This window comes from Acinonyx jubatus, chromosome B1, assembly GCF_027475565.1.
Source record: "Acinonyx jubatus isolate Ajub_Pintada_27869175 chromosome B1, VMU_Ajub_asm_v1.0, whole genome shotgun sequence".
NCBI classification, from domain to species: domain Eukaryota; kingdom Metazoa; phylum Chordata; class Mammalia; order Carnivora; family Felidae; genus Acinonyx; species Acinonyx jubatus.
Window position 1 is genome coordinate 13,424,278 of NC_069382.1, and position 14,930 is coordinate 13,439,207.

Below are 14,930 nucleotides of genomic sequence, written 5' to 3' on the forward strand. Positions count from 1 at the left end.
AGCATCATCTGAGTAAATACGTAAGTTTGTCTCCTTTTTGAGACAGACCCACTGCCACGCTGGCTTATCAGCCCAAAATCAGCCTAAGGGGTAAAGAACAGACCACATCACGTTCACTTCTCCAGAGTGATCATTGCTTTTCCTCTCTGGTTTGCTTGCTTCTCTAAAGCCCTACTCTAATTTAACAGGATTTTTCTAAAAAAAAAAAAAAAAATCATCTTTAAAACAAACGTTTGATTAGAAAGGCCATCTTATGGGAAAACACTGAAGATCACAGATAATCCTGTTGTTGAGTTTTAAAGAAAGTTTTTGACAGCTGCGCATTGTTTCCGCTTGAATAAATTTGCAATATCAATAGTCTGTTGACATTGTATTGGTCACAGTCTGACTCAGGCAATTTTTCCCTCCGTTGAGGAACCCCAGAAGATAAGCAGGCAGGGAAGCATTCTCCTAGTGGTATTTCAGAAGCTCAATCTGCGGTCAGTGAATATGGCGGGAGGCAGGAAGATGAGGTTTTACGTCTAGGGTGACTGTGGGGATGGGCACAGGGATCGGAGAGATCAGGAAGGAAGAATGAAGACGGAGAACCTCCATGGGGGGGGGGGGGAGGAAATTTCACGTCAGGACGAAGCCGGCATTTCAGCTGAGAAGGGCTGAGACTCTGACTCTCTGGGCCATTTGTCCATAAGCCCACTGCTTAGGAAACTTAAAAAGAGATTTAAAAATACACCCCAAAGGCTAAAACAGCAAGTCTAGGCAAAAATGCAATCAAAATTAAAGACGAACAAATAGATAAACATCAAATAAGGGCATCCCATCAGTGAAAGAGCGCAAGGTCACGGAGAGCCTGAGGGAGTTTGTCTTTTCCAGGGAGAGTCCTTTATGAAGAGGGTCAATTGGGAGCGAAAAGAATGTGCTGTGTTATGAATTTGAAGCTGTGAGGCTAAGACCAGATGAGTGAACGGAGAGCATGAAGTTGATGTTCTATTCAAATTCCCTAGAGCCTATTGCATTGTAAATTCAAAGGGCTAAAAAAAGAAAGCTACATCTCAGATATACGAGCTGGGCAGGCCTGGTTCACCACCAAGGCCAAGCGATATTAAATAGAGCTACGGACTTGCACAGAAGCAGAGATGATGTCCGGAGGCATTTATTTGATGGGAAGGCCCCTTTCAGTACGTAGGGTCAGTGCATCTCAGAGGACAATTGGACATTTGTTGGTGCGTTGTTTCCTCTCTCTTGCGGAGGGAAAGAAGGGCTCACCTGCCATTTCTGGAAGTACCTGGAAGTCCATGACTACTTCTTTTCTCTCGTTCCCTTATCCACAGTCCCCTGGTAACCTTCCTGTCTCTTGCCCACCTTGTTTTCATTTCTCTTGGCATAGGTGCCAGTCTGTGAAAATGTTTTCACTGATCTACGCTGAAATTCAAAATAAATACATAAACGACGCGGAGATTTTTTTTTTTCCCCCACAAAACTTTACTTCTTCCTTTTAAACAGCTGACCCTCACACTGAAGGTAGGTCCTTTGTCCCATGGGTTTCTTTAAGTGGCCTTCCTTTATGAGATGACGGAAGGTAACAGGTAATAGTTTTTTAGACAAGAAATCTACGCTGGTCCCTCATTTTTTTCCCCCTGCAACATCGGGGAAGTCTGGGAAATGCTCCCCATGTGCCCTGTGACCTTCACCCCTGGCCTTTCCAGTCCTGCCATCACGTTGGCCTGATGAAAGCCTCGCTTTCCTGTACCTTCTCCAGCTCCCACAGACTCGGGATGAAGCCCACCCAGGGGGCTAACAGTGGGCCCTCCCTGGACGCTCTTCTGCTCACAGCCCCCCCGCCCCCCACCCTCCTCCCCACCCGCCCTCGCTGTCACCAGTCACCAGTGCTGCCTTATCTGCGTGTCCAAGCCATGCATCTCTTTCACGGCCGGGCTCAGGTCCCACCTTGATGTCTCCTACCCACAAAGCTTACTTGTAGCTTCATTTTCCAAAGAGCCAAAGGCTGATAGGTTAGAGTCTGGACGTGCAGCACCCCATGGTCTACGGTGATGCACACAAAATGCCTTCCCAGCACGACGTGGAGCGTGTGGTAAGCCGGCGAAAGAGCAGAGGCAAAGGTTGGGGAAATGCTTTCTGCGGGAGAAAGGTGACGTTCCCGCTTAGGTTGAAGGGAGCTCGGAAACATCAACCAGCAAACGGGCAGAAAGGGCAGGCAAGTGACAGCAACGAGAAGGAATCGGCAAAGTGTCTGCGGGTGGCATCATCCGTGTAAAGCTACAGTTTGCCACTTTCCGGCAGGCTCTGTGATTTACAGGAGGGGTCATGGGCCTGGGGTCCCGGTGCATGGAAGCATCCCTTGGGCCCAGTCATTGGATGCCATGAGAGCCTGAGGGAGTCACCTGAGCACATCGTCTCTTCCTTTTTCCATCTGTACAGTGGGAGGGAGGTGGGTGCAGTGCTGAATTTTCTCTCATGTAGGGGCGTTCAGACGGATGTCAATTTCTTAAAAACACAATAGCGAGTGAGAACTAAAGAGATGCAAGAATTATGTCCAGGTTATGATCAGACCTTGGGCTGGGTTTTGTCAGTAATTCTGTATAAGTAAAGCCGGGCCTTCCTTGCTCGTTTCTTCAAGAGCAATCATTTCTTTTAAAAAAGCAACGGCAGCCATAAGCCACGTTGGATTTCTTTCATTGACGTCTTCATCTGCCAGGGGCATTTCGGATGGTGGGGAGGGGAAGGGGTCTGCTTTTTGTTGATCTCAGCTCTGCCTTTTATGGGTCCAAACAATGACCGCGCTTAACGGCACATTTTCTTTCTCTTTGCTTCTCGGGGGCTTGCTTGTCTCTCCTGAGTGCCCATGCATGCCGCTGGCTAAGTAGCATGGCAAATTGTCAGATCAGGTCAGACATCCCCTCCGCCAGACTGATGCTGTCCCCACTAGATGAATGGACTCACCTCATCGTCTCTCTCCCATTCCTTCTTTCCTTTCTGTCTCTACCGTGGCATTGCCCTTGCCCCCCATCTTCTCTACTTCTGTTACCTGGAATCTTCTCAGATGCCAACCAGTTTTCAAAGCCACTGTTTTACCCTCTAAAACCCCCTATCCTTTTATTCCAAAGTATCATTTAAATATGTTCTTCTACCCCTTATTCCCTGTTGCCCATATTCACACCGGTTATCGGGATCCTCTCCTCCCCCGGGAACTTCTGTCTTCTGCTAAGAAGATTCTTTCTCTACTGTTCTGCATCTGGGCTCATTGTAACTGGGATATGGTGCAGGTCTCCATTGCCGCTTAGAGCTTTTCTCAACAAAGCAGCCTTAGCACCCATCTGAAATCCAGGCTTACGTGTGTTGTTATCCCAGGGAAGTTCCTCGTTTTCCATCTGGAATTTGCTATTTTTTCTCTTTCTTCAAACCACATTGTCATTTTTTAAATTTTCTCTGGTGCTGCCACAAAGTGTAAAGTCACCGCAAAATCAATTCTTTGGTGAAATGTTGTATCTACGATGCATATTTATGATTATAAGACAGCGTTTTAATAATATATCCTGGGGCACCTGGGTGGTTCAGTCGGGTAAGCATCCAACTCTTGACCTCAGCTCAGGTCTTGATCCCAGGGTTATGAATTCGAACTCCGTGTTAGACTCTGCACTGGGCATGAAGCCTACTTAAAAAATAATAATAAAAATAAAATACGTCCTAACATTTTAGTTATAAGTTCCTCTTCTACTTACATGCTAAAAAAGTATGTAATGAAAAAGCAAATAATCATTGAATGTCAGGAAATACTACATCTCAGTTCAGTAGACATAATAAGTCATCATTTGAGAACTCACCCCTTGCTAGTGTCAGTACAGATGAGATAGATTATCACCACTCCTGCCAACACTTAAGTCTGAAACTTACCATTATATTTTTTTTTTGGTGTGTATTTATTTTTTGAGAGACACACAGAGCGTGAGCAGGGAGAGGCAGAGTGAGAGGGAGACACAGAAACTGAAGCAGGCTCCAGGCTCTGAGCTGTCAGCACAGCGCCCGATGGGGGGCTCGAACTCACGGACCTCGAGATTATGACCTGAGCCAAAGTCGGTTGCCTAACCGACTGACCCACCCAGGCGCCCCGCCCCCCCCCAAAACTTACCATTATAAAGAGTGTCAACACTGAGGAATAGGAAACTTTTTTTAAAAGGCTTTATTTTCTTAGTTTGTTGAAGGCGTCACAAGATACTAAAAGAATATTTCTACATAGGCACATACGTACATGTATGATTACTGGTGCACAAAGTTTTATACGTTCATATTGCTCTGCTGTAGAGGGCATAAATTAGTAAAACTTTAAAACCTGATGTAACGGCGAATTAAATCTATGTTGTAGAAAATATGGAGAATACTAAGGCATTTAATATCAGTAAACACGTTCCCTTTGAAACAGCAAATTAGACGTGCAGGAGGATTTTGGTCACACTTCAAAGAATAATATGCTGAGGTGGAGAGTTATTCTGTTTACTCTTGCTCTCACCGGCGAGGTTTTTCTGTGTTAAACAGGCTTTTGACTACTTCAAAGCACGTTTGAAGTCCTCACTCTGCACAGCTCATGCAGAAAGACAAATATGCTTCCAAATTTGTGCGGCTGAAACTGCTGCACCCTCTATTTACAAGTAAGAAGAACCTGCAGTTTGCTAGTTTAATACCGAGTTGATGCCTCTTTTATTCAGCTATGACAGCGAAGGTCGCCTGACCAATGTTACCTTTCCAACGGGAGTGGTCACAAACCTCCATGGAGACATGGACAAGGCCATCACGGTGGACATTGAGTCATCCAGCCGCGAAGAAGATGTCAGCATCACCTCAAATCTGTCTTCAATCGACTCCTTCTACACCATGGTTCAAGGTAAGCACGAAAGCATAAATTTAAGCTGATAATCTTAAATGCCACTAGCACCCCCGGAGAACGCGGCGACCCCGCTTGCTAAGATGAGACAGAAAAGGGAAGGTGAAAACATAAACCTCTAGAAGTAAGCTGAAATCGTCCATCGTCTACAGGTAGTGTTTATTTCGTGAAACATACATGTGTTAGATCAGCCAGTGTCTACTCCCACTTCCAAACCCACCTTCATTCCAACCTTTCACGGGCATCATCAGACCCGTTTCGAGTCACTTTCTCCGTGACCTTCTGCGGTCTTCGGGAGGGCGTCCTCTTCACGGCCAAGTAAGTACAGCCGCTTGAGACAGAACCCCTTCTGAATCTGCACACCTTGTGGCCTTTCAGTCCACATATGATGGGATCACTGGACATTTGATACCGAATTTTCAGCGCCCACTTATGTGTTATCTGGACTTTATTATTTTTTTTTCATTCAGTCCATAGACATACGTATCCAGTATATTCATGATGGGACCGCCTGCCATATTCCTTTTTGACATAATCTTGGAAAAGCCTGTTTGCGATGACACTTGCAATTGTGAGGTCATAGCCCTAAGCCTAATTACTAAATCTGAGTTAAACTTCTTTGACTCGTTATTTCTACCAGTTCTCTCAAGTAAGCTCTGCCGTCGTCTAAAATTAATACTGCTCGAATTCCTTTCTTCCCCCAATGATTCTGTATTATTCAAAAAGTTTAAATCAAGGCAGAAGGCTATAATATAAGAGGCATTTTTGTACAAAAGATAAGATGGCTCGCTTTTTTAAAAGTCCGTTTTGGGGGAACATCACCTCATTTTTTTTACATACAAGGTGTAGACGTGAGATCTCTTCGAAAGATCTTTAGTACAGGATAGATGTCTTTAGTACAGGATAGATGGGTTTAGGGGGGGGTAGTCTTCTGAGAGCCTGGCAGTCACACCCTGGCTAAAAGAGCACAGAGGTAGCTCTTTCCAGAACGTCCACTGCACATGTGTGGAGACTCACCCTCACTTCTTTTGTCAGGCAAATGAGAAAAAGGAATCTAAAGTGGCGAAGGACTTTAAATTCTGCCTTTAGGGGCGCCTGGGTGGCTCAGTCGGTTAAGCGGCCAACTTCAGCTCAGGTCATGATCTCTCGGTCTGTGAGTTCGAGCCCCGCGTCGGGCTCTGTGCTGACAGCTCAGAGCCTGGAGCCTGTTTCAGATTCTGTGTCTCCCTCTCTCTGACCCTCCCCCGTTCATGCTCTGTCTCTCTCTGTCTCAAAAATAAATAAATGTTAAAAAAAAAAATTTTTTTTTAATAAATAAATAAATAAATAAATTCTGCCTTTAGTATGCAGCCGGTTCTGTTACAGGAGGAAATGCCAGAAATCAACGTTGTTTCGATACGTTCTAAAAGGACGTCATTGAGTACTTTTTATTTCCTGACAAGCGGAGTTCGGTCAGCATTTGAGAAGTGTGGAACCCTTCTGACTGCACAGCCAACCAGGTGTTGAGTCCAGACTTACAGTTCATGTTTTCCGCTCCTTGTTCTTCAGATCAGTTACGCAACAGCTACCAGATCGGGTACGACGGCTCCCTTCGAATCATCTACGCCAGCGGCCTGGATTCGCATTACCAGACGGAGCCGCATGTCCTGGCCGGCACGGCGAATCCCACCGTTGCCAAGAGAAACATGAGCCTTCCTGGAGAAAACGGGCAAAATTTGGTGGAGTGGAGGTTCCGAAAAGAGCAAGCCCAAGGAAGAGTCAACGTCTTTGGTCGAAAGCTTAGGGTAAGCCGGTGTCGGACGGCAGGTGACAGGGCCGAGCCGTCCCCGAGGGTGCCAGCGGTCACCCTCCCCAGTCCAGGCCTGCCCTCGGCGCAGGGCCTTCCCCGAGAGCACCAGGACTCTCCAACCGCCACGCCATTAGATCATTCATGATAAAAGCCAGCTCTTGGAGAAAAGCTTTTTTTCTCGAGATAGCCATGATTAAAAATGAGTTCTTCCGTGGGGCACCCCAGGGGGCTCAGCCGGTTCAGCGTCCGACTCGTGATTTCGGCTCAGGTCATGATCTCACAGTTCATGGGCTCGAGCCCCACATCGGGCTCTGTGCTGACAGCTCGGAGTCTGGAGCCTGCTTCGGATGCTGTGTCTCCCCCTCTCTCTGCCCCTCTCCTGCTCACACTCTGTCTCTCTGTCCCTGAAAAATAAATAAATGTTAAAAAAAAATTAAAAAAGAAAGAAAGAAATGGACTGGCCATTGAAAGGTGGATCCTTTCTTTCAATCCTCAGCATTTTTAAAGTGTAGTTGGGATGCACGGGAGAATATCAATGACAGAACCTGACTGCTGCCTCCTCAATATTGATTTGTATTGTTTTTATGAGAAATGCAACGATACTTCTGATTATGCTAGTGCAATTGATCTGTGCAGAATGTTCTCTGCATTGCCTTGTTGGGTGTTGTTTTTTTGTTTTGTTTTGTTTTTTTCCCTCCCTCTCACATCATGGGCCAAATATAGCTAGAAAGCAAGCTGTGATTTATGTCAGCTATTTGCTAGAGACAACACAGATTAGGTACTAAAACACAGGTTACAAGAAACCTCCTTCAGACCACTATAAACTGAACCTGATTCATCCTTTCTATTAGCAAACAGATTTTAGTTGATCAGATAAATGTAGATAACTATTCCTAAAATTACTTCCCCTTGCCATTAAAAAAAAAAAAAGTACTTAAAAAAAATCAAGGAGAGAGAACACAACATGAAGCATAACCAATAATATCCTTTTTTTTCCTGCACCAAAAATGGCTAAATTATTATTATAACAGGCCAGCATTATATACCTTGACAGTCCTTCCGAGTAAGAAACAGCTAATGCATGCTGTCTCTGGCTCTTTGCAAGACATAGAAATGAAGTAGGAAAGAATCAGTAGATCAAACACAGACTGTATCCAACTTACAGGTTATGTTCTGATTCCACTTCAGTTTCAAGGCAGGTGTTGGGGACGCTCAATGCATGGTCTCCTGGAGCCAGTGCTGTGCGCTCCCACCTGACCCACATCCAGGCTGTGGGAGCCAGGATGCCCCAGCTCCGAGCCGCCCGGTTCAGCGGCTCTGGCAGGCGGGAGCTAGGGGAGGCCAGAGAGAGGCTTGCTCAGTGGGAGAAGTGAGGAGAAAAAGCGAGAGAACGCTAGAAGGGAAGAGCAAGGCTAGAGTGGAAGGGAAAGTGACAGGCAAGAAAACCAGCTCCAGGCTTGCTTTGATCACGTCCGCAGGGTCGGTCTGTGACCCAAGGACACGGTAGCTCCCGCCTTTTCCTCCACTGAACTGAGGAATCAGTAGCAGCTGGCACCCCTGTGTGCTGTGCCCCCCTCCACTTCTTCCCAGGCCCCCTGCTGCCTTGGGCCATTGCAGCCTGGAAGCGACTTCACAGGCCTTATCTTATCCAGCTGTATCCCTGTAATGGGCATGATGTCCCCGGACACATGCGCACACACACACACACACACACACACACACAGTCCCACCTGTTCTCAGACACAGGACTTCCTTCACCAAAAGATACAAACATGCTGCTCCCATTTATTGCTCTCCATTCCGCATACCAGAGATGACAGAGCGCCGACTAGAATTCAAAAACGTGCGTTCTAGGTCAGGCTCCACTTTTTTGTTAATGTCGAGCCTTATGGGGAAATCGTAACATCTCTCAGACTTCATTTGCCTCGTGTATACCATGATATCCGTGTCAGGATATAAGTAAGTTAACATTATCTAGACAATATTGTAGCATTGTGACGTTATAACAGACATTATATATGTTATAGATATTGACCTTATAGCACAGACCATGCATACAGTATTATATACCCTGGATACAGATAAGGGATAAATACCATTTACCCTGCCCTGCCTCCATTTCACACAGTTGTTACAGAATCAAATGAGATAATGTGAGAAAATACTTTACAACTAAATAAAAGGCAGGATTATATATCCCCTACCCCTAACCTGGAGAACCTCTACCACATATGCAGACATTGGGCATTTATACCCCCACGGCGGGTGAGTAAGAAAGAGCCATTTCGCACCCTGGTTAGGAAAACAGAACAAAAGAAAGAAGAGTGTGAGAAATACTTTGCCCAGGAACTGACCACGCAACATGTTGCCTTCTCTTCTTGGAGACGAGCTATGTCTAAGTGTATCCTCTGTTTCTTTGTAACATGGCTCTTCTAGGCATGAAAAGAAATTTAGGAAGAGTAGAGGAAATCCTGTCTTACATCTCTGGTTCTCTGCCTGATTCAAAATGAAGCAAATACTTTCTCCGGGGGAAGAAAAGAGAGTGCGCACAGGCATGGGTGTTGGTTTCTTCTAAACAGCGGAACCACAGTGCCTTGGCAAGATATTTCAGAGAATATGCTATTCAGAGTGGCCTGTTCAGTCACACTGCAAGGAGATTTCCAGCTGATATGTGTGATTGCTCTCCTAGAGACAATGCCGAGATCACAAGGGAGGGTTTCTTACTTTCAAGATAAGATTGGATGTGCCAGCTCTGACTGCTAATGCCATTCCTCTGTGGTTCTGAGGGGGAGATTCTGGGGAGAAAGTGATGATCTGAAAATCTGGTGTAAGGACTGGATGTGGAGTCTGCCCGAGAACATCTCCTCTCTTACCTTCCGTTATTTCCTAGCAGAAACTTCCTTTCATTTCTTAAGGTATATGCCTGCATTCAACCAAGTGCCTGACACAGAGTGGGCGCTCAGATATTTATTTGATGAATGAATGAGGAGAAGCCAGCCTTATAATACAGATTATTTCTCTGCATCCAGATCTAAGAGAGAAGCTATATGAATAGTACATCCTTGCAAATGTTTGACTGCTATAAACAAACCTAACTCTAAGTAGATTACATAGATATAATAGATATAACACCAGATATTGTAGTTAAAAAAGTTTTTTTTATTAAGCAAGGAGTAGAAAAGGAAAATAAGAAACCAGCAACATTTAAAGCATGTTCTATGAAACATGCATTCAGGCGAAAGGGAAACACCGTAGGAAATAACAAGCAAATGAAATCGAGGGATGTGAAAAAGCATTGCAAAATAAAGATTAGACATTTCCATGGCTTGCTTTGTTTGTGGCCAAGTTAAAAATAAAAAAGACACAGGCATAAAAATTGCTTGTCTCTCTCTTACCATGTTGCTGGACACTGGAACCAGCCTTTAATCAGTTATAAAAAAAACCAAAAAACCTGCTATGGCATTCTGAAAAGAAAACCCATCTTCTAAACTTGCCCAGAATTCAGATGCTTTAAAGGAGAAGAATTAGTGCATCGTTTCAGAAGGAAATCCTGAAAATTTGAAAGGCGAGAGGGTGTTTAAAGGCACACGTAAATACGATAGCGTGCTTCGATCTTCCTCTGCGTGTCACGTTAGCGTGCTATGCTGTTTCTCACTTGGAGCCCAGGGGCGCAGCCTTCGATGGGATTGTGCAGTGCGGTTAGCACTGGCTGACGTGCAGAGACACAAGACGATCTGCAGCCAGTTGATGTTCCAGCAGCGACACAAGGGAGCCGTGATGTTGTCACCAAGTATCCTGGGTAATGAGCCAGCCCTCCCTCACTTCCCTCCATAACCTTCCAGATACGTAAACATAATCTGATTGTGCTTTGTGTCTGTAAACATAAAGACTGTGTAACGTCTTTACGCCTTGGTTTTCCAAGCGTTCTACGGGGAAGATGATAACTACCCCCCTTCCCAATATCAAAGGGACGCTGTGATTCATTATAGTCGTGCTGGACATGATCTTCGAAAATGAGGAATTTTCCGTGCTTACTTGAAAGAAATGCTATGGAGCACAAAGGACTTCGTGGTGATCTCTTATCCAAACACGACATTTGGATTCATTTTTATGTAGCTGGAGGGATGGTAATGATCTGATCTAAGGGTTTTCATCTTAGATGAACTATTCAATTTAAATTGATATTTTTTATATTAAAACTATTAGAAGGCCACTGGGGCGTGGAACAGTGCTGGTCCTTTATGATTGTCAAAAAAAAGAAAAAAGAAAAAAAGGTTGGAAAGTTGCCATAATTTCAAAAAGGTATAGTTAAAGTAGGACCGTGTCCTAGAACGGAAATGTCCCTTGACTTCTGCCCTTTGTTTATAATACTGGAAGGAGAAAGTCTGAGCGTGTATGGAAAGAACAGAGAAGACAAAAGATCTGTTAGTATCTTTTGAAATTTTACATACTGAATAACAACGACTTGTGCCTGGAAACAGTAAGGGTGGTTAAAACCTTGCCCTGTGCTGGGAATGGTGGGGAAAACACAACCCATTCTAATTTTTCCCCCACCGCTTCAGCTAGAGGACGCAAGAAAGGCATTGCATATACAGTGGTCATCTGGACAGAAAGGAAAATGTAAACTTTTGCCCAGATGGTCAGTCTCACAGTGCTTCTAGCTGTTTCCATATGGTGACATGTTCGGTATGGTGGCACACACAACGGCTACTGTAATGACACCCACTCGCCCGTCACCTGGGTGCTCTGGCACTGCGTAGCCCTGTCCACAAACGAGAGAAACGAGTCAAGTGCCATAGAAGGGGTGCAGGCGGTGAAAAGGCGGGCTCCGGGCCTCTCCCTGCCCGTCTCCGGTTAGTACCCAGGCCCTCTTAGCAGGCCTGCCGTCCAGATTGCTCCCGCTCTAACCAGAGGCGACGACGCTGCAGAGATAAAGGGTGGTTGAGGCAGGCAATAAAGAATTGAAATACAAATTAAGGGGCGCCTGGGTGGCGCAGTCGGTTAAGCGTCCGACTTCAGCCAGGTCACGATCTTGCGGTCCGTGAGTTCGAGCCCCGCGTCGGGCTCTGGGCTGACGGCTCGGAGCCTGGAGCCTGTTTCCGATTCTGTGTCTCCCTCTCTCTCTGCCCCTCCCCCGTTCATGCTCTGTCTCTCTCTGTCCCAAAAATAAATAAACGTTGAAAAAAAATTAAAAAAAAAAAAAAATTAAAATGAATACGACGTAAAATACAAACAGATGAGGCAATCCTGTGGGCAGTACAGTCCGTGGGAACTACACAGTGAGGCTCACATGGCTGTTGGCAGCCTGGAATAACCCAAAGAAGGAGAAAAGAGGGAAAATCTAAACATTCAGCATTGTTTTTTGTTTTGTTTGGTCTTTTCCCTTTTAAATCACAATCGGAGAAACACAAGAACCATAGGAAACCGTTCAAATCGTGCAAACCCTCTTCCTAAGGCATCGATAATTTTGTGCAAATAGAAGCTGAAGGCTGGATTCTGCCAGTTCAGTATTGAGTCAGTTTGATAGCAAATCAAATCCTCCTACAGGCTTTAAAATACATATTTGTGAATGTTAGCTAGCAGCTTCTCTCCGAGGTCCGCAAAGCAGTCTGCAAAGCCAAGCTCGTGAGGTTTCACAAAATTCACGTGAGGCAGGGACTAACATGCAGACGTGTCCACGTGGGAAAACCCAGAAAGCCTTTCGCTGGCTGGCCAGTCAGAATCCAATCAGGGTCATTGACAGAAGCCTAAAGCCTCTCATGCACGCGCTTCACAGATCGACAAACAGCTTCGGAGAGGCGAAAGCCCAGAGTCACGCTGCCTGTAGACCCGGTCAGGTATGGAGATCAAGCCTCTAGACTCCTGGGTTCCTCTCCCCAGCTCCCCACCCCACACACACCTGACACACCTATGGCAGAGCGGGCTATTTCCCCCACCGCAGCTGGATCTGAAAGGATTGAACTGGAAAATGAAGATGTCCTGATTTCCGTCCGGGGTTCTACCGTTTCTCAGTGTCCGCGAATCACCTGTCTGGGTGCTTTTGTGCCCCCAGCATCACTTCACCTGTTAAGCATGAACTTCTGAGTGGTTTATATCTTTACTTCTCTGTACCTTTCCATGGACTTTGCAATACTCCCCTTGGACCACCGACTGGAAAATTTTCAGCCTAAAAAGTACTTTTTCATGGGGCTTGAATGTCAATGATGGACTGCACAAATTAGTTTTATCCCAGATTTTACATAATATACATGTGTATTACATGTTCACATACACATATATGTTCACATATATGTAAGTGTGGATGTGGCGTGCATGCCTATGTGTGCGTAACCGATCAGTGGCAGCTGTCCGTTTGGAAAGTTCTAGCTAAGACGTGTTCGAGTAAGGGTAAGCTTTTCCCATTTAATTTTTAACAATCCAGTAGTCAATCCACATTCTGGTAGGTACAAGCTGTCACCCCCCCCCCAAAGCTTCTATCTTGCTGTAGAAAATCCATTTTTCAAGTCGAGTTTAAATTTTTTTTTAATGTTTATTTTTGAGAGAGAGAGACAGAGTGCAAGCAGGGGAGGCACAGAGAGAGGGAGACACAGAATCCGAAGCAGGCTCTAGGCTCTGTCCTGCCAGACGTGGGGCTCGAACTCGTGGAACTATGAGATCATGGCCTGAGCCGAAGTCGGACGCTTAACCGACTGAGCCACCCGGGGGACCCCGTTAAAGTAGAGTTTAACCGAGGCCACATTTCCATTGCCGGAACGAATGCTGGATTGTACGTGCCTTGGATCACAGACGGTAATAGCCAAATGTAGTCAAAGATTGTAGACATTGCACAGAGCCACAGAGAGACCCTATTACAACAACATGGTGCTAGATTTGTAAACTTACCACAAGACTCAGACCGTGTAGATGCAGGAACAGAGCATCTGAAGTCCCTGCCAGTTAACCAGATGTTATCAAAGGGAAAGGCATTCTAAAAACTTGTGACATTTCAGCACTGGGCCAAAAGCAATGATCGTGTTTGTAACCTCCTGCTATTGAAACTCATTAATAATTTACAGTAATGGGGGTTCCAACTTCTACTTAACCTGTTCTTCAAAGGGCCGGAGTCACATTTACCACGTTTATTTAATGTAGCCGTGATTATTCTACTAAGCAATTATTTTCCAGGGTCTTATGGAGGGAGGGGCCTTGAGGAATTTACAGTGATTTACCAGCTTCATATCTTCTGGGCAAACGTTAAAGCAAATACGTTTTGGTATTTTTCCTTATCGGTTGTACTTTAAGTTTACAACATTTAATTGAAAAGGTTTTGAACAAACGCCAGGCTGTCTTTCTGCTTAATGAAACCTTTTAAAAGAGCTGTTAATCTACTGCCTTGCACTTGTACCCAAGAAGTTGCTAAATTAATTTACTGACAAAAGAGAATCCATCATCATAAATGGTGTTTAAACAATAGTGGGGGACTCTGAAGAGTAATAAGGGACTAGCGTTGGAATAGCATGATGTATGTGGTCGTGCTGTTTGTGTTGTAACAGGTTAATGGCAGAAACCTCCTTTCCGTTGACTTTGATCGAACAACAAAGACAGAAAAGATCTATGATGACCACCGTAAATTCCTGCTGAGGATTGCCTACGACACGTCGGGACACCCAACTCTGTGGTTGCCCAGCAGCAAGCTGATGGCCGTCAACGTCACCTACTCATCCACTGGTCAAATTGCCAGCGTCCAGCGGGGAACCACTAGCGAGAAAGTGGATTATGACGGCCAGGGGAGGATCGTGTCTCGGGTCTTCGCTGACGGCAAAACGTGGAGTTACACCTACTTAGAAAAGGTACGCCTGTGCCGTGAGAGTCAAGAGGGAAGCAATGATTAGTAGTTCTCAGCGATCACCCAGGGCTCTGCGGGGGAGAAAAACGGTGGCATGTGACTGAGCTCCATTTGTTATTCTAAGCATCAACATGTAAGTCACACTGGTACCGCAGTGATGAATTTCTGCATTAGCAAAGTAGTTTTTCCTTAGTTAAGTTCTACTACCTGAGACCCTTTTAAGTGATTTATGCCGCAAACAAACAAGCAATCACACTGTCCACCTGCCAAGTTTGTACATCGACAACATCCCCAAATGAGACCTTGAGCATGGAAGTCATTTGTAAATAATCTCCGTGCTAGCTCTTTCATTTAGGAAAGAGCCTTACGTTAGCACAGTTGAAGCTGTCACTTTTGTGTTGTTGCTGGCAGAGCATCAACAT

At 45.3% G+C, this 14,930-nt stretch overlaps 1 protein-coding gene across 17 annotated transcripts in view; it reads left to right on the forward strand.

The window, feature by feature from the left end:
* Window positions 1–14,930, forward strand: part of TENM3 (teneurin transmembrane protein 3) — a 1,268,347-nt gene that overhangs the window by 1,239,998 nt on the left and 13,419 nt on the right. For all 17 annotated transcript variants that reach the window (XM_027077054.2, XM_027077058.2, XM_027077059.2 and 14 more), the window contains 3 exons: window positions 4,719–4,894; window positions 6,443–6,678; window positions 14,216–14,512. In XM_027077054.2, coding sequence (XP_026932855.1) covers window positions 4,719–4,894; window positions 6,443–6,678; window positions 14,216–14,512 — 709 coding nt within the window. The remainder of the gene's footprint in view (window positions 1–4,718; window positions 4,895–6,442; window positions 6,679–14,215; window positions 14,513–14,930) is intronic.